This window comes from Fonsecaea multimorphosa (assembly GCF_000836435.1).
Source record: "Fonsecaea multimorphosa CBS 102226 unplaced genomic scaffold supercont1.5, whole genome shotgun sequence".
NCBI lineage: Eukaryota > Fungi > Ascomycota > Eurotiomycetes > Chaetothyriales > Herpotrichiellaceae > Fonsecaea > Fonsecaea multimorphosa.
This window is the reverse complement of record NW_015971639.1, coordinates 373,046-392,372: the sequence shown is the minus strand read 5'-3', so window position 1 is coordinate 392,372 and position 19,327 is coordinate 373,046. Positions and strand designations below refer to the sequence as shown.

The 19,327-nt window shown below is 52.6% G+C and overlaps 5 protein-coding genes across 5 annotated transcripts; all 5 read left to right on the top strand.

Moving 5' to 3' along the window:
- Positions 1-131: 131 nt before the first annotated feature.
- Z520_03351 (uncharacterized protein) lies at positions 132-1,659 on the top strand (the record flags this gene model as incomplete). Its single annotated transcript, XM_016773862.1, has 2 exons — positions 132-200; positions 406-1,659. 2 exons carry the CDS (start codon positions 132-134, stop codon positions 1,657-1,659), a joined length of 1,323 nt encoding a protein of 440 aa, XP_016634808.1.
- Positions 1,660-2,022: 363 nt separating this feature from the next.
- On the top strand, positions 2,023-3,351 carry Z520_03350 (uncharacterized protein; the record flags this gene model as incomplete). Its single annotated transcript, XM_016773861.1, has 1 exon — positions 2,023-3,351. One exon carries the CDS (start codon positions 2,023-2,025, stop codon positions 3,349-3,351), a length of 1,329 nt encoding a protein of 442 aa, XP_016634807.1.
- A 2,566-nt stretch (positions 3,352-5,917) lies between these two features.
- On the top strand, positions 5,918-10,453 carry Z520_03349 (uncharacterized protein; the record flags this gene model as incomplete). Its single annotated transcript, XM_016773860.1, has 1 exon — positions 5,918-10,453. One exon carries the CDS (start codon positions 5,918-5,920, stop codon positions 10,451-10,453), a length of 4,536 nt encoding a protein of 1,511 aa, XP_016634806.1.
- A 1,455-nt stretch (positions 10,454-11,908) lies between these two features.
- On the top strand, positions 11,909-14,557 carry Z520_03348 (uncharacterized protein; the record flags this gene model as incomplete). The annotated part of the gene is made up of 2 exons (XM_016773859.1): positions 11,909-12,828; positions 12,877-14,557. 2 exons carry the CDS (start codon positions 11,909-11,911, stop codon positions 14,555-14,557), a joined length of 2,601 nt encoding a protein of 866 aa, XP_016634805.1.
- Positions 14,558-18,548: 3,991 nt separating this feature from the next.
- Positions 18,549-19,205, top strand: Z520_03347 (uncharacterized protein; the record flags this gene model as incomplete). The annotated part of the gene is made up of 2 exons (XM_016773858.1): positions 18,549-19,084; positions 19,133-19,205. 2 exons carry the CDS (start codon positions 18,549-18,551, stop codon positions 19,203-19,205), a joined length of 609 nt encoding a protein of 202 aa, XP_016634804.1.
- Positions 19,206-19,327: the final 122 nt, after the last annotated feature.

Sequence of the window (19,327 nt, the reverse complement as noted above, 5' to 3'; positions counted from 1 at the left end):
GCTCGTTTCTTCCAAAAGACTAAAGATACACTCAAGTCAGCTTCACTCTCCTCGCCCCGTCCTCAACGCCGACCTGGATTTATGCGCCGTCTTTGATTCACAGCCCAACTCCCCTGCCGGCCGCCTCTACAATGCCTTCTCGACGGTCGCATACAAAGTCCCATCACGGCTGTCGGCAGTGTAAAGCGCGGAGAGTCAAGGTCAGTTTGCTTGCCCGGGGTTGACGTTTCAACGGGACTTTCTTTGCCTTTTCCCGAGGCTCCATAATTCGGTGTGCAGTAGCGGTGCTGCTGGTGCTGCTGGGAGCGGCCTTTTCTCGCTTACTCGTCGCTGGAGCCCGTTCTCACCAGAATGTTTCTTCTGTCTGTTGTCTGCTGTTGTTGGTCCTGACCAAAGTGCCCCCAGTGCGACGAGACGAGTCCCCAGTGCCAGCGCTGTGTGAAGCGACAAATCCCCTGTTCATTCCTCGAGAATGGCTCCGAAGGGTTCCCGACACCTCCGGGAAACACGTCCGTCCATGACACATCGACTCCCAAGAGCTTTGATCATCCGCATTCGGACCCCGAGAAGATACGACATGCGGCACTGTCAACTCCAAAAGCCTCATCGCCTCTGGCAACAGAGGGAGACCCAGCCAGTCTTGACAAACGGTTTGATCTCCTGGACCTAGAACTCATCCAGCATTACTCTACACGGACGTACATGACCATGTCCTCGAGGCTCGCCACCCACGCTGTCTGGCGCGATACGGTCTTTGCAGAGGCCTTGCGCCATGACTATCTCTTACATGGCTTGATGGCCACTGCAGCCCTACACAAGGCGACTTTGCTGCTCAAGTCGTCGGACGCGTATGCTGAGTACTCCAAAGTGGCGCTGGCCCACCAGAATGCCGCCTTGGCTGGATTCATTCCGGCAGTCAGCAAACCCAATCAGGACAACGGGATTGCCTTATTCTCTGCCTCCCTTCTTCTCACGATATGGGCCTTTGCATCCAAAAAACTACCCGAGGGCCTGAACAGTGTGAAGCTTGACTTTGGCTCGGGCGAATCTTCCCCAGGTATCACCCTGCCACTCGACTCGCCGACAGCTGACTTCATCGAAATCATCATGATCCTCCGGGGAATATATGCGGTGATTAGAGAGACTGATAAGTGGCTTCAAGGTGAGATTGAGGAGCTGCTGCGGTATCCTCGTTCAGAAGATCTGCCACCACATTCGCCAGAGGTGGAGGAGACTTTCAGCACACTCCGCAAAGCCCTGGATGATCCTCAACTATTGTCGCTATGGGAGGGGGAAGACCCTCACCGAATGAAGAATCTCTTCCTGGAGCAAATGGAGGCTCTACGCGACATCTCGAGATGTCGTTCTGTTGTCGAATGGGATGGCCATATCTTTTCCTGGCTGATCATGGCACCACCGTCCTTCATCCATTGTCTCAAGCAGAGCAACCCCATGGCCTTGGCAATATTCGCTCACTGGGCTGCCATGTTCCGGTGTATGGATCATCACTGGTGGGCAAATGGCTGGGGTTACAGCTTGGTCGTGGACGTGTCTAGCCTGCTAGATCCTGTGTGGGCGAGATATCTGGATTGGCCGCGAAGACAAGTCGGCCTCGTGTTTCAAGGCGGTGGGGCTTTCGATGCCCGCCGGATGACCTGACGACTGACGACTGGCTTGAAGGGCGCTGCTTGTATATGTCGCTCGAACGACTCTGAAATGACTAATTTCTAATGCCAATACCCGAAGTGTGAACATTGCTCAACCAGAAGGGTGACAGCGCGAGATACACCTCTTTCCGGCAGCTACTAGTCGATCGCGCTTGCAGCGAAACCGACATCTCGAGACTTGCTTTCGTGACAGGAATACACGCAGAAGGAGCCGACTACACCATGGCCCTTTTCCAACCATGAAGCCCACGTCTCTGCGAGGCTACTCTCCTCTGCCGGAAGCTCTCAGCTGGCCATTCTTATCCACGGCGAGATCATATTATTATTATCATTGGTGTGCTGACAGTTCAACACAATGCCTGTCACTTTTCGCTCTCTACCTTCGGTCAGTAGTGCCTCGGACAGCCTGCGAAGCCAGGAATTCTTGACCCCTCCCACGACCCCCAAGAGTGCCAAAGACATTCCTTTCAAACCGGAAAAGCCTGATGATATCAGTTTGAGCATGAAGAGGAGCCGGAGTCATCGACATGGGCGCCACGCCAATGCTGGCCATAAAAAAATTGCTCGTCAGCGCAGAAACCGAGGATTTGGTATCCGACGTCGCTCGCATAGCCTACGCAAAACCCTCTCCCTACCGTCAGTCCAACCCCGATTTGATCTTGGAACGGTCGAGCTTCTTCAGAGTCCGCAACGCAGGACACGACGATGGACGGTTCCTTTCAAAGCCTCGTCCACCCAAGGACTTGCTACTCCTGTGCCCGTCGATGTCAACGCAGGTACAACTGATCCGTCCTCGGCGAGAAGATTTAATTCGAACCGGAGCCCAGCAATGATAACGCTTCGTCGGGCCACCACGGCAAGGTCGCGAAGACACGCTACGCTCACATCGTTCCCGCCCCCAAGGTTCACGCGGCATAGCAGCGGACTGCTGTCGACGTTTTTGAATTCAATTACTGGCCATGACGAAGGCGTTAGCAATGACGATACGGAGGCAGATCGGACAATGCAAGTCACGCAAAAGCCTCGGGCAACACCAAATGTGAGCAAACAAGATATGCGCCCTTCGACCAGCTCCACTGCTCCACCTGTTCAAACCGAAGTCGTCACGGTAGGACCACAGCCATCGTATTCCGCACCAAACCAGGCGGCCGAGCCCGTCCGTCGATACTCGACCCGCTACGTCTCGGACAATGGGGTGTATGAGATCATTTGGGATGAGAATTGCTCTTTGAGCAGCTCTGATGGAGAGCTTCCTAGCCCCAATGGACAAGCGTCACTAGTACAGAATCGGGATCTCATTGGGGCAGAGACATTGGAGCGACGACTGTCGAAGGCTCTGTCCCAATCAAGACGGGATTCCCTGCAGGAAGACTGGAGGAACAAACCAAGCTATGTACCCAGCAGCACGTTGTCTATGCAAAGCATATGGACCAATCCCAAAATTGCTCGACTTTTCCGCGAACCAGTTTCGGGGAGTCTACCTCATTCTAAAAACTTTAAGTACGTCAAGATGGCACCCTCTTCATCAACAGACGTGAACGTGGGCGTGGACTTGAAGCGAGGAGCGCTGACTGGGGCATCCACCAACGGCGTTGAATTCTTCCCTCCACTCCGAAGCCGGGCGAACACAAACGGAAGCGGAGAGTCGAAGGCTCCGTGGACCATGGGGTTCAAAGATGTTTAGGGAACAGCTGAGCTACCAGATCCGGTCTCATTTGATGCGTCTGAAGAAGACTCAGGATCAGGGGTAGCAAGGAGTCGTTATGGAAGTATGATTGGTATCAGTTCGCACACCAAGCGACGGAGTGCGTCTGCTGAAGAGCACCTACAGAGACACCGGACCAGAAGTATCAAGCCTCGGAGCAGGGGAGCGAGCGAATGCAGAGCGTCGGATGAGGAAATGCTTCCTCTACTGGGGACGACTTGATGCGACACAGCGCAGCCTCGCGACTGACCTATTAGTATGAAATAACACCATATTGTCTCAATCCACATGTACAAGTAGCAGAAGAGGTGCCGGACATGACAGCCGTTGTGTCCGCAGGGAGGGTGGGAGAAGGTGATGATAGTCTGGGTTCCATCCATACCTAGGTACCCTACCCCAGGATTCAACAACTGGCTCCCCCTCCCTCCGACCCGCATTCGGATCACACTCGACGCGGTGACCCGAGGCCCGAAGCGAGATGGAACAAGGAGGTCAGCGCGTGTCAATAGATAGAGTTTTGTTCGAGTCCGCAGGCCAACTAGATTGCAGAACGGTATCGTGCAAAAGGAAGTTGAAGGTCCCGGGCAGGCCACCCACGACAAAGCGTCCCCAAGTGAAGACGGAAGATAACTTGATAAGAATGGTTTGGGAGCCCATGAGAGCGGAAACCCTGCCTTGGATCAACTCCCACATGCCTATCTCCCAGTATCTCAAGCGAGCTGGATTGCCACTCCAAGGAACCCAGGTAAGACACTCTACCTAGCCATCGCCGTGGTACCCACCGTCGCAACGGAATAATACCCTCTGGTGCACAAGAGCGGAGCTTGTTGACAAAAAGAACGGGCAAATACTTGTGTGTCAGAGAATTGTGAGAAGAAAAGCATCCCATTCCGAGTCTCTTACTGCCGCAAGCTTTACCCGGAGTTAAAGATTCGTCATTTTCTCATCGGCTCCAGCCCTTTCCTACCCGCCATCTGCCATTTGGGTTCCGATAGACTGGGTCTTTTCGAATGAACCGAGCCAGATGTGGAATGTGAATACGAGATGATTGCTGCGAGCAACTCTCCGATGGAGAGGTGCCGGGGAGCCACGAGGGCTAGACTTGGACCAGTCGGAAAGGACTGCGGGTTGCGTAAACGGAGGTGGGATTACAGCAGAGGAATACGCCGTAAGGCATGAATCCATGAATCCATGACCCCTGTGGTGCCTGGGGTGACGATATGCATATTCCTTAGGCGATGATGGCGTTTTGTCGGCCGGCAGAGTGCGGCGTTGATAAGTGCGGGCTGAGCAGGAACGAGCAAGACGGCCCCCTTTTGGTGACTACGAGGATGAGAGACACCAACGATGGTGACGAGACAAGACTCACCCCAACTACCTAGGTAATTAGCATCTCTCCGCTGCCAATTGGGCAACCTCGCCAGCGATCATCAACACCATCCCCCGTACCGAGTATACCTCTCACCACCACCTCTGCAACCCATCTGCGCTTTCGCACAAGTGATCAGTCAGCCGCAAGAATTGCGCTCGCAATCGACACTCGCCGTTACCCAGCTAGGCAGGCAGGGAGTCGTTCAGTCCTCCACTCGCCTGTTTGCCTTCCGGGACCCGAGGATTATCTGCGCAATTCGTGTACAAAGCACCATCAGTACTAGGTAGCTGCTGTCTTTTCGGATTACAAGGATCCAGGCCGCGAGGAACCTGCAGCTACGTGCAAATAAATTGTGGTTCCTGGCGCAAAGGCCGGTGCCAATCCCGAGCACGCCCCGAGGAAGTCACATACGAGAAACAGTGGCACCCAGGTGGCTCGGTAGCTGCGAACCCCTCCCCTAGTGGTTAAGGTAGCAAAGCCCATGAGCCCTCGGGGGGCCCTGGCATCGCCTCCCTGGGAGTGTGGGTGTGCTTGATGTGCCTACTCCCGAGCCTACGACTTCCTTATCCCGTCATCTAACCTGGACCCCGGCTACCAAGTGGCCTTGGAGTGCCTGGACTGGCTGTGTTGGCAGGCTCTCAACCTCTAGTGGCCCCAGGGTTTGCCGATAGGCTTCCTCACTCATCAGCCGGGCTGCGGTTGCTACCACCACCACAACCACCACCACTGCTTCTTGCTGCTTCTTGCTGCTGCCGCCTTTCCCCATCTTCCCATTCACTCATCTCCAAACCCTGTCTGGACCACACGCTCTTCCACATCCCTCGCTCTTTCACTCTAATTCTCCCATTCTCCTGCTCCGGACCAAACCCTCCCACCTCTTTATACAACAAACTGTCCTTTGCAATATCCCCATCACAATTCCACATAGGTATATACGCTCACGTCCAATCGGCATTTCGCCGCCTGTTCGAGTTCGCCCTGTGCCTGCGTCCTTCTCACCCGTCGAGTCTCCGAGGCATTAATTGAGCCCTCCTTCTTCGAACCTCCTCCCTTACCCACCTACGTCGAGAACATTTTTGTTAGAGAAAGAGTTGTATATTCTTGGGTCAGCCCTCCGTTTGAGGTTGTTTGGGCTCTAGGCATTGGACATTGGCCTGTCAAGATGCCCTGGTCATGACATCTATCTCTCCGGCCGAACCGCGGCCTCCTCTGTTGCGACGCCCAACTGATTCGAAGCGACCCCCGGTTGGGAGAGCATCCAGTCATGTCTTTTCACCCATTGACAGAAAGGTGCCGGCATTGCAAAGAGAGACTGTAGAGGCTGGGGGTGACAGGCCAACGAAAAGGCGGAAGATCGAAGCCAACCCTAACTCGAATCGAATTGTCAACAACCGCAATCCCTCGCTCCCTGCGAAAGTTTCCGATTCCAATGTCGATGCCAAGGTCGTTCACTGGCGCTGGGTCAATCCTTCGGCGATTCGGGCAGCAGCCGCTAATTCACAGAGCGAGGAGGAGGAGGAAAATTCGAGTGAAGACGATGTACCTGAACTTCCACCTCGGCCCTGGAGGACCACTCGAGCCGCAAAAGTTACAGACAAACCCACCCCGACGCATCGATCACGAGTGGATATCCCTGTCCCGAATGCTCCTGACTCGATCCAAATTCCATCCTCAGCGCCTCAATTTGTTCCCAAGAAACCGGTCGGATTCTTTCCCTGGACTGGAAAGCATCCCGAGGACGTCTTGAATGACAACAACGTAAAGAACGGCTATTTTGACAAACCTCCAAACCCTACTGAAAAGGAACTCAACACCGCGCGGTTCTCGCTCTACAATGTCTTCAAACACAAATCGGGGGTGGACAGTTTGTCTACTCTCTTTTCTCTTGTCCTAAACCAGAAGAGCCAGCATGGCTTGATCAGTTCTGCCTCCACATTCAAACCACCTCCTCGTGTTACCCTGACCGAAGCGAAACGGAAGTCGTGGATAGCAGATCTGGCCAACGCAGATGTGCCCTTGAGGCGGCTGAGCAGGACCATCCCCCAGGGCATCAAGGGCCAGACTCTCTTAGATCAATGCTTGCAAAGCTCGGTCCCGTTGAGTCGTGCGATTTGGTTCGCCAAGTGTGTGTGTGCTAATGAGATCCGCACATTGAAAAGGAAAGGGACCGCCCCTGCGGTGGCAGTTGGCGCCGAAAATAAATGGCTTCGCGAATGGACGGTCAATGTCGAACAATTTTTGGAAACATATCTGGGCCAAGCCAACTCACCTGATTGGAAGTCAAACATTCAATATGCATTGCGGCTCATCACCCGTCTCTACTTGGAGAACCTACTGGATCGGGGACACTACTTGGAGTGGATTTTGCGCTCCTTCACTGCGGCGGATGTCGGCCACGCTCCTTTCTGGCTGATGGTAATCCACATATACAAGCAAGATTTGAGTCACTACCGCAGGCGAGGCGCGAGACTTGCCAGAGCATTGATTGACAAGTACCGCTCTATAGACAAGCTCCCGGGCCAAACGATTACTCCCTTGCGACAGAAGCTGCGTGCTGCAATCCGGGAACTATTGTTTGCATGTCCGGCTATTTTCTTGATGCCAGACCGGTGGCCAGAGAGTGTGCCCGTTGTTCGATCCTGCCTTGACACGACCATTGGACTTGAAGGCCAGATTTTCGAGGAACTCAACCGTATCAACGAGAGAGTTATGGGATTCAACAAGGCTGAATTCTTGTCTGTACGCGCACCTGACGAGGCTATTGTTGAAACTCTCGATGCGGCCAGGGTCCCATACAATTTCGCTCTGCTGGAACAAGAACTCGCCGGAACCTGTTCAGACTTCGATCTCCTCCTACGATCATGTCTTGAATGGTCATGTACGCGATTTCGACAATCCAAAACTCGAGTGTATCTGGTCACTCGCTTAGTCAAGCGCTGGCAACGAGGTGGCCGTGATATAGACACACCTATCCTCAACTTTCTTTCTGCTTTCCGGGAAGGGAAGACCACTGCTGACACCCAGCGCTTAAGGCATCTAATCGCACAGTTCTCCAGATCTAATTGCTTCCCACTAAGCAAATACATCCAATGGCTCATGGTGAGGGGCCTTCCACAAAAAGGAACAGTCCGCATCGACACAGATTCTATCTTCGGGCGAACAGCAGGAGTTGCACTGCCGAAGGAGCCTGGGTCGATTCAGTTTCTGCTCGATCTGTCGTTGCACCGAACAGAAGATCACGTCGTCAACTTACGGAATTCGGTTCTCGAACGTGCAGGTTTCGATCACAATTCAGAGGAGGCCATTTTCGGACAATGTGTACGTTTTCTTGAGCAAAAATTGGCAAACTCAAGCTTCATCACCAAGTCCGAGCCATCAACCTTGCTTGAGCCTTCTTTCGCGTCACTGCCATGGACACTTCGAACTAGAATAGCTATGTGGCTACGAACTAGAGCTCTCGAAGCCGCTCAATCGGCACAAAGCACCCCTATACTGCCTGGGTCCAAGGTTTTAAATGAGGAACAATTCTTCGTCATCCGCCACGTTCTTGAGTGCATGGAAGATGAGGCAGTTCTTGCCGATGTGGTTGGCATTCTTTCAGGATCACAACGAGACGATCTTGTGGCATCTCTCGTCGCCACTGTTCATTTCCACGCTAGTGCCTTTTCCGCGATTGGAGCTCTTGAAGTCCTGCAGAAAAGGATGTGTCAACTTTACATGAATTGGCGAGCTACGAAACCGACGATGCCGCTACTCACTTCGACTCTGCTTGACCTGTGTACTGCTTTTCCCGTCAAAGCACCGGCAGTCAGGTTGCTGCAACAGGACCTGGTTCGAGGAGATCGCGGGCGTGCGGTCGCAGCTTGCTCGCCGTATAGTGACGGTATTGCCGAATCGTTACAGCAGGCGGGTGCTACATTTGTGGAAGATTTTGAAGCCATCCTGCAGTCGGAAACCAACATGAATGAGCAAACCATGAACGGCCTCTTCTCGGTTTTGGTGGATCGCATTGAAAAACAACAGAAGTTTGAAGACGATGCGCACACAGTACAATCATTCTGCCAACTTCTCAGTCGGCTACGATTGTGCCGTAAGGCCCAAGGAGATCTCCTCATTCAGAAATGGATATCGCGACTGGCCCCCCGCCTCGACTTGAAATCTGGGCCTTTGCTTCTTCGAATCCTCATTGCGACGGGATGCATAACCTTTGCTACCCTTTTCGAAGCCACCGCTAGCTCTAAGTCAGGACCGCGGAAGAATTTAGCAGTCGCTTCATTGTTGTATCAAGTTCTCGCCCCTGCCAATTCCACGTCTCTTGACTGGGCTACCTATCAGACTCGTATTAGGTGGTACGAATACTCGCAGAGGTACCCGTCGACAGCCTTGGAAATTCTATGCGAAGCCGGATTGCAAGGTGTTTCGCCATCTTTCGACTCGCTCCTTCTGGCAGTGCTCGTCAACGGTTGGACGTCAGACTCCTCCTTGCCCGATTTCGCCCGAAAATGGTTCATTAAGTCACTCAGTTGGACATTGAAATGTTCTGATGGTGATCTGAACGTGGCTGATCTCCAAGCTTTACTTGAATCCATCAACGTCTTTTCGCACCGGTTTGTCCAACTACGATTCCGACTCACGTCACCGGCCGCTGTCGAAAAAGTATCAGCGCCAGATCAACCTGACTTGGTCGAGGTCCTCTCTCAATCATTGAAACAGTCGCTACAAAATCAGCCTCATACACACGGGCAGGAGCAGCGGTTCTCACAGCTGTATCAGATCGTTGGCTCTGACGTGGCCAGCCAGGTCCGCCACAATATCGAGAACGAGTTCTTGGATGCACTTCCAAAACTACCAATTGGCAAAGCGACCAGCCCACTCTCGGCAGTGTTCCCCAGTGATGTTCAGCAGCTGTCTTCAATTGTCGAGCAGGCGTTCCAGGTGTGCCGGAAAGACACCGGCCCTAGCCCCGGTTTCATGTCGCACCTGATTGACAGACTGTCACAGCATCTTAAGTACTTGAGCAACATTCAGATCACTCCGGGTACTCCTGCCGCTTCCGGCACGTCAGCCCCTTCAGGCATGTCTGGACCTAGCGCGTCTTCTACCAGCATAAACCATTCTCAGATGGTGTCCATGACATCCAGCCCGATTGCCAGCACATCAGATGTGGGCGGAGGCTGTGTTCCAGCAGTAGGCTTGAGCTACTTGAGATACATGCTGCAAATGGTGTGTTTGCAACGCCCAACCCTGATTTTGTCAAGCTCCAATGCGCCCAATGCCAAGCAGGTCCAGAATGAACAACTGCAACTGCTTGTACGGCTGGCGTCCATCGCAACGCACCCAGCAATGACTCTGGCATCAGGGCATCCAGGAAATCAAGAAGAGCAGACCAAGGCCAAAGAGGTGGTCGATTTCGCGTTCGACGTGATGGCAACCATTATCGACGGTGTCAGCGACGAAGTCAAAATGATGTGTGCAAAGGTATTGAAAGACAAGTTGCAGGATGCACGGCTCAGCTACCTGTTTGGGAGCATCAACATGATGGGATCAGTGCAGGTGCAAGACATGGGCCGAGGATTGCAGATGGCCAAGGAAGGCAAGGGAATCATCGGAGAGTGGAAGCCGCGGATGTGGGAAGTCTTGGATAATGGCAGCGGTAAAGAGAGCGAAACGTCTCTCGGACTGGGTCTCTTTCGAGCCAGATATGTCTAGAGAAGTGCAAGACGCCAACAGGCAGAAGAGCTTGTTGGCACGTCGGTATGCATTGACGACCGCGTCTTGAGAAGGAGTCTTTGGTATTGGGAGTTTGTTTTTTTCTGTTTCATCTACGGCCATTTTACGACGTCACGAGGAAATGGTTTTGTTTATTGAAGAAGATTTGTCTGGATTTGACTGGATGGATTGGGCCTTTGGTTGTTAGACTTTTTGGAATCCCTCAGCATTGCCGGCAGGACCATGGGCGATTTGAAGGGCCGATTGTCGTTCCAATCCCTTCGTGGCTCCGATACCTTGGTGACGGGTATTGTGTATGTAAAAGGAGGAGACTTTGCTCTCGCACCGCATGTTGTACAGCCAGTCTTAGAATTGATGAGATGGGCTCTCCGGCCTATACTCCAGAACACGATCCTATGCCTTCACCGCAAGTCGAGCAGTCATCTGATGCGAATTGCTTGAGGGACGCCAAGGGGGTTCCAGTCTCAAAGGAGAAGTGGCATGCCCGTGGACTGTAATGAGGACGAGAGATTTGCGCCGTTGGGTGCGGTCAGCAGGTCATTCCGAAGGCCATCAACTGTGTCACATCTTTTGTTATGCATATCAGTTCCATATCAGTAGACGACCAGGACCCAGCTCGCCAGCTACCCACCAGCAGCTGAGAGATCAGTGGAAGGATTGATGACACTAAGTTAGCGGTAAGGGGCACATGTCCGACCCTGAGCCCTGGGCATCCACTGGGCATCCACTGGGCACATGCTCTGGTGCAGGGCCTCCTTGGCCATCCCTGGGCCATCCTTGGGCCATCCCACGTAACCAACCATGCAATGTGACGTGATGGCCTGAAGGGAAGACAACAGCACACGCGGACGGGCTCAGCGGGACAGCGGCCACTGCAGAGCATTCTGGCTGACAGTTGCCTTTGATTGCAGGCTTCTGGTGACTTTTCTGGCTGCGGAAAGAAGATCCCATGGGTCTCCTAAGGTCCCAAGATCCCCAAGATGCCGGAAGGATGTATGCAATGTGCCAATGGTTGATGGTCGAGTTCCTTCCCTGGGCAAATATCGTGGAGTTATGTGGCCCTCACTGCTTTTGGCGCGCTTGGGCGGGTGACATTTTTCTTAATCTTCATCCCTTTATCCCTGCAATCCGCCCTCTGCCAACAACACCCTCGTTATCCTTCCTCACCCTTCTGCGGTATCACGTTGTATGATTATTCTTACACCTCAGTGCTTTGTGCTCAGTTTGTTCCTATAGCCTCGTGGCCCTGCAGTGCCCTGGATTGTGCTATTCTGGTGGCGGATCAGTTGTTGATTCATTCCCTTAATACCCGACGCGCCTGTGTCGACCCGTGGCTTATTCCAAGTCTTGGAAAACCCTGCTCAAATGGAAGCATTTTGAACTCCATTGGCACCTCGAGGCCTTTGTAAAACTCCCCTTTCTACTACTATTGCGATGCCTGCAAACCCCTATCCCGAGCGTGGTCGTTCTACTGTCCGCCTGGATGAGAGCAGTGCGCAACAGAACGCGACCCGCTCCTCCGACGATGGTTCTGCGAGAGTACGCTCCACCAAACGCCGGTCGTCTTCGAGTCCTTCTTCCAACAACGAGAAGTCAAGACCAAAGATTGAAAAATGGACACTGGGCATACTGAACGATAAGAAGACCGAGGAAGTTCCTGGCACGGTCTTGCTGCTGTCCTCCAACCGAAATGAGCCGCTGGGTCTTGAGTATCAACAAGGCCGGCGGAGCAGTTCCTCCATGCCGGCTCAGCCCATGTCACCCAGGCGTCTCTCGGTGGCATCCAAGAAGAGAACAAAGGATGGCCAAGTCATCCTAGATCCGCAGCCGGACGACTCGCTAAATGATCCTCTCAACTGGCCCGCATGGAGACGTGATATGGCTCTTCTCTCTCTTGGGTTCTACTGCATGTTAGGTGGCGGTATGACACCCATTCTGGCCGCTGGCTTCAACAATGTTGCCCAGTCCTTTCACGTCGCTTATTCAAGGGTCGCCCTGACTACGGGCTTGTACATGATGGGTTTGGGAGTCGGTAGTGTCGTCTTTTCACCTACAGCAATCCTCTTCGGGAAACGGCCCGTCTATCTAGCTTCAGCAGTGATGTTCATCCTCACTTCGGTCTGGTGTGCTCTGGCACCCAACTACGCTCAGTTGGCAACTGCAAGGGTCTTTCAGGGAATATCTGTGAGCCCAGTGGAATGCTTGCCGTCTGCCAGCATTGCAGAAATCTTCTTTCTGCATGAGAGAGCATTTCGTATTGGGATATATACCCTCCTCCTTCTTGGTGGGAAGAACTTAATACCCCTAGTGAGCGCAGTTATTATCAACGCCAAGGGTTGGAGATGGGTATTTTGGTGAGTTTACAGTCCCGGGGTGTGCGTTGATTCTGCTAACATTCACAGGGTCGTCACCATTGTAGCAGGCTTCGGTCTGCTTGTCCTTTTCCTTTTCGTTCCGGAAACTTTTTGGGATCGCACTCCGAGACCAAAATCAAGGAGACCGACGGTGCATCGAAGCTGGTCTAACATACTTCATCATCCATTGCATCAGAATAAAGATAATGCTGCCGGGCGCCAGCCACTTGACAGCACTGCGCTTCAAGCCGCTATCGATAAGGCCATGACCCCGAGACAACACAGGCTGCACGAGCAAAATGTACACGCCAGGTTTGAGGAGGAGATTGAAGACGACAAAATCGAGCAGCATGAAGTGGAGGTGAAAGACCATTCTGATCCAATATCTTCTGCCCATTATCATCCCAGTGCTCCCGATGAGAAACCTCACAAAGATCTGGCATCTTCAACGGACGGTGCAAATGATGTGAAAGACCCAGAAGATACCAATCGAGGAAATGCCGAAGAAATGGGACCGGTCGCGAAACCAGCACTTGTTGCCCTTCCACGAAAGAAGCTCAAACCCACAGGGTTGACTATGCCGCCATCACCAGACCCCCGCTCCTTTAGTAGACCCTGGGACGGGAGCCACAGTGGTGAGCCGCTGACTTTACCCCTGGCGTCAATGCCTCCGAGCTCTAGGAGCGCCACGGCGAGGTTTTCTGTCAATGATCCCACTGTCCCGCATCTTCATAACCTCAATTCTCCATACTATGTCGAGCTTGAAAGGACTGATGACTATCTCAGTCACCATGCGGTTCCTGAATCAACAAGCGATAGGTCAAGGGATCCAAACCAAGGCGTGGCGAGATCCGACACCGCTGCCACAATTCCTGGCACCCCCGTCCATCTGGAAAAGACAAGATCGAGTAGTATCAACGAAGGCTTGCCCTCCCCTAGACTGATTCGCTACACAACCAATCTCAAGCAATCGCCGCCAAAGTCTTACATCGAGACCCTTCGACCGTGGAATGGCAGGCTGTCTAAAGCAAATTGGTTTCGCGTTGCTCTCCGGCCATTCATTCTCTTTGCTTATCCGAGCGTTCTTTGGTCGACGCTGGTATACTCTTTGTCGATTGGCTGGCTTATTGTGCTGTCCGAGTCGATATCTAACATCTACCGAAACCGAGATACATACAACTTTACCGCTCTCCAGGCTGGGTTGGTCTACATTTCGCCGTTCGTTGGCGGCATTCTCGGCACGGCAGTCGCGGGACGGGTATCCGACATCATCGTTCGCTTCATGGCTCGCAAGAATGGCGGTGTCTACGAACCCGAATTTCGCCTGGTCATGGCTATCCCGGTTGCGATCAGCACCTCTGTCGGTCTCATGGGCTTTGGGTGGTCTGCCCAAGAGCGAGACGCATGGATTGTCCCTACCATCTTCTTCGGTATCATTTCCTTCGGCTGCTCCTTGGGAAGTACCACGTCCATCACCTTCTGCGTCGACAGCTACCGGCAATATGCCGGCGAAGCGCTGGTGACATTGAATTTCAGCAAGAACATCTTTCACGGACTTGTGTTCAGTCTGTTCTTTGCGAATTGGCTAGAAGGTGACGGGCCCAAGACCACCTTCTTGGCGATTGGAGGTATTCAGCTTGCTTGTATGTTTACGGCCATTCCAATGTACATTTATGGAAAGAGGGCCAGGATGTGGACTGTCAGAAGAGCGTTCATGGAAAACTTTTGAAGGGGCGAGACTGCGTGCCTGAGGCGATGGAAGCACCGCTTCTTGGAAGAGAGAGCCTTGACAGTCGTGGAAGATGCTGTGGTCTTGTGGTGTGAATTTGCATCTTCTTCATTTTGGCCAAAGGCAGTAGGGTGTCTTGGATTTGCACAACTTGGATCATGACTTTTACGTGTCTGGGATTTCAGCATAGCGGTGGCGTTGGGGTCGTTTGGTATTTTTCTGCACGAGACGAACAGTGATGATCGACCGCGCCATGACTAGGGTATCCAGTCCTTTGGCGGTGTATGAGGTATCAGTTGACGGCATAACGACAAGGAATGAGAAGCCAGGGAAATCACACGACTAGACGGGTTTGAAAGTGTTTTGCATTGCATTGCATAGCAAGGCAATTGGATGGGATGGGGATAGCAGCATAACATGGCACGAGCTGGACTACACCGCCATTCTTCCTATCAAAACCTAAAGGAAACTCTGACACAAAGTATAATAATAATTCATAGTTTCTAATAAAGAGCATGGGAAGGGAGGTTCTCGGGATCTACTAGGTTTGAGTAAAGGAGGTTGTGTGGGCAGGAGTTGAAAATCGGTGTTGTTTCCTGAACATTCACATACATAAGCTGGTCGTTTCATCCCCTTCGTCTGACCTTTCTTTTTTTTTTTGCGGTCCCCTTGGGTATCTCTTGCTGACCCTTTTCACATCGATCGGATCAGGGCCACTGCAGAGGAAGAAAAAGGGTGTCCTCTTTCCCGTGGTTAAACGATCTTTTCCAACAGGACCGTATGCAGTGGGTGGTGAATGATTGCGTCTATGGCAGTGTCGGTCGCATTTTGTCGTTCTTCTTCTTGCCACCGGTTCTCTCGGTTCTTTTCTTTTCTCGGCAGGACTCGTTCAAACGTCATTCATGTATGTATGCCATGTCGTGGGAGATGACGAAGAATACAAGAGGGAAACTCAGGGAAGGAAGGGCCTGTTTTTCCTTTTTTTGGTGGAAATGGGATGTTGAAACGGGGCAGCTATGCCCGTGTCGCTCGAACAAGAATGGTTTCCTGTATTCTTGTGCTTTTGTCCTTGTATTTTCTTTGGCTGGTAGAAATCAATGGTTCAGTCAGTAGTGCTCGGCCTTGGTCCATGTATCTCCCCTTCCCTGGTGCAAAGGCTGCATGACCAAGGGCCACGGATTAACGATCAATTTTCAGGCGGAAAACTCGCGCGACTCAACATCGACGTGTTTTGGTTGATGCGCTTTTTACCAACTAATAGTAGTGTGCCCAACCATAGCGGATGAAGGTGGTATGGTGCACTCGACAGTCAAGCAAGTTCGTCGTGTCTGGAGATCATCTCGTCTTCGCATGTGGACAGACTCACCTGGACGGGTCGCCAAAGGAACTCACTGCAGGCTTGGAAATAGAACATAACGTTAAGGGTCTGTTGGACTAGAGAAAAACCCCTCGCGGCCCTGATCAACGGTGCCACCAAAAGCCGTCAACTGGGCTGTCATTGCAACCTCGAAGATGTCCTTCTGGTTGTCACCCAGTATAGACACGGCAGTGCGTCGCTTGGCCGACCTCTTGTGAATGCTCGTAAGGTTTATCAACATGTTCATCATCTGATATGTCGAGAAACGGCCCTCCAAGAACCACAAGAATGTCCAGGGTGATACAGAGGATCGTTGGGGGCGGGGATATGCTCCAATTTTCTCCTAATAATACGGATGCAGTACAGATGATACTGGCATCGAATCGTTTGCCCTTTCCTTTCATGGTAGAGATCGGAGAAGCAAGGGCGAAAACGTTTCGAAGCTCTTGGCTCCAAAAATAGTCGATAGACATGTCGAGAACTCAGAAGAGGTATAGCTTGAGGGGGTCGCAGGGAAATAGACGGCAACTGATGGCTGCAAGCAACAACCCCAAGCCCTGGGGAATGCCGTCTTCCCCAAACTTCATAGCCGTGCAAAATCTCGCTCAAGATAAAGCCCTTTGCCACCCTTGCAACTGGCGTGCTCGCCTGCAACGGCCAGACTCCGCTAGCTGTGAAAGAAAATGGGCGCTCGGGAGGGCCGAAGTGCCCCTATACATACAGAGGCGACGAGTATAGGCAACAGTATTTTCAGCGTATGCAGTCAGAGGTTGGCGAGGGTAGCACCTTGTCGCAGTATTTTTGGAAATGCTTCATCGTGGTGGAGTCAGGCCTTCCCAGATTGATGGAGAACCTCGCTTAACTGTTTATCTGAATGGACAGAGGGTATCATCCAAAGTTCAGAAACTCGCCACCATGGCATGTCGGAGAGTAGTTCAGAGTGATACGGGGAAGACGGGTTAGAGATGGACAAGAGAGTTGAGGTGATGCTCGATCATCATCATCCACACTGGGATTGCGTGGGGTTCCACGAGCTGCTAATCTCAGAGGGGTGGGTTATGCGAAAAATGATCGGTAGTACCCTCTGTCATCTTCCCCAATCGTAGTTAGTAGACTTTCAGAGACGAGCGATTTTTCTGACCGGGCAAGGCAGACAGTGGAGGATGCGTAAACAGGTCGGAATGGGTGACGGCACGTGGCTATCTCACATCGTCCCCTGCAGTAAACACCCGGATTCAATGTGCCGGGGCCTCGTGTGTATCCTTTCCTCCTTGGAGAAAGGAGTTTCCCGTCTGCAGAGTGTGCCCACTGATGCGACCTCTGCAGATGGTGTTAACAACCTAACTGGAATAGGAGCAGACACGGCCCTGACTAACCAAGGGGGTCATGTAGGCGAACCAGGCAGACACTCAATGCGCAAGTCGACGAGCAATTGAATGACTGCCATATGGGGGTGGTTGGTATGCTCTCGTATTCCCTAGAGTGGGAAATCGAGGTGACGCCAATTCCTTTTGCCTGACTGCTCTGGCCCCTCGAGAGCATTCTGGGCGTTTGGGGTCGTGCTCCTCTAGGATATCGCTCAGCGATTGCTCAATAATTGTGGCTGTGGTGGTGGCAGCAATCTCGACATCAAATGAGCGAGCATTCCTTTCTGTGGGGGTCATCTGACTCAAGGCATCAAGGCACAGGGTCTGTAGGCAGCGAAATAAAAAAACCTCTCGCCATAGACAATGGGGTCTTCGCGAAACACCGGGCGCGCGGGTGTAGTTGGAAGCGTTCGAGCTGCGTGGGTTTGCTGGGTCAATCCCATATGGCCGAACAAGGCGGCGCCGTTCCAGGGGCTAAATAGCCTTCCCGACCAGCCTTCTCGGTTGTCATGTCTAGACTCGCCAATCCGCGTGCGTCGAGATGGGACCAGGGAGCCACAGGGCTTTTCCCATGGAGCCAGGATGTCGGTCATGACGCATGGCAGTACCGGTGGACAGGTGGTTATGAGTCGACATTGTTGATTGAGCCATTCATTGTCCTGATTCTGTCCCATTGAGTTATTTGCCCGCCATTGCAATGTAACGCCAATTCTTCGGCATGACCCAGAGCAGAGGACCCTGCGAGAGGTTCAGAATTTCCAGTACGAGGTCCATTGGTCCCATGCAGCCTTGGTTCGTCCTAGAGTCCAACTGATATGTCCTAGATCAACCGAGGCGTACCCCATTGCGGTAGGGTGCCTCCAGGATATTCTTGACTGTGCTGCAGATTGGGTGCTATAATTATGTCTTGTCCCTCTGGCTTAGGCTTGGAACCTTTGGGCAGTGAAGCCATCGTGGCAAGAAGAGGCATCTCATGAAGACAGGGGACTGGAGTACTGATCAACAGCATCCTCTCCTGATACGCACTGGATACGACGGCCGTACTTTTGCTGCATGAACGAGGCTGTGCCCCTGGCAATCGCGCACACACGTTGGATGCTTGTTTTACTGGTCCTCAGGCCTTGATACCAAGGGGGCCATCGGACCTGCATGTCGCAAGGCATCACTATTCTGCTGGCATATATCTTCCCTGGAGATACGGGTCCAGAGCTGCTTTGGCCCTTTCGAAGTCTCACAGAGACATCCCCAGCTGTCCTTGTGTATGAGTATGGACGAAACGCCATCGACTACTTCTACATCATACGATCAGTCCACAATCGAAGAGCACGCACAAGAGTCACCATCAGATACACACCTAGACGAACAACTCTCGGCCGGCTTTGACCAAGAAGATTCTCGCGCAAGAAGCCCTGCATCCCCACACGAGTCCACCTCGTACGAATTCACCAGAGACGAGGAAGAGATAGACCCGGCGAATAGTGCCTGGGTCGAAGACCAGTCATCGAGTGGTAGCCCCAAGGAATCCGAGGACCAGACAACTCAAGTCCAAGACAAAGGGAAAGAGCGAGAAATGAGTTATCCGGGGGACTATTACCACCCAGGAACGACGTCCTCACCCCAAGATCGCCGACCTGAGATATCGAGAACGAGCCCCAGCAGTTCTGCAAGCACGCCCCGGCAAGGTTCCGGGGAGGCAAAAGGCGACGACAAAAGAGAAGATCGAACAGGAAGTGGTAGCGGCAGCGGCAGCGGCAGCGGCAGCGGTGGTGGCAACGCAAGTGCGAGTGGCAGCAGTCGCTCTAGGTTGGTGGCAGGAGTGTTTGTGAGATATTGATATTGATATTGATACAGCATGCCGGTCCAAGGCATGTTGGCGATGCATCTTCTCAGCTCAGCACTCTCCGCTTTCCTGGCGTTGGGTTAGAGACGGGGCCTGTATTTCTAAGTCGACTCATTCTAGTGACATGTTCAAATTAGAAGAATACTGGTTCTTCGATTGAGAGCGTGTAGGCTCTCTTTTCTATCTCTTTTGTCTTGCCATTGACA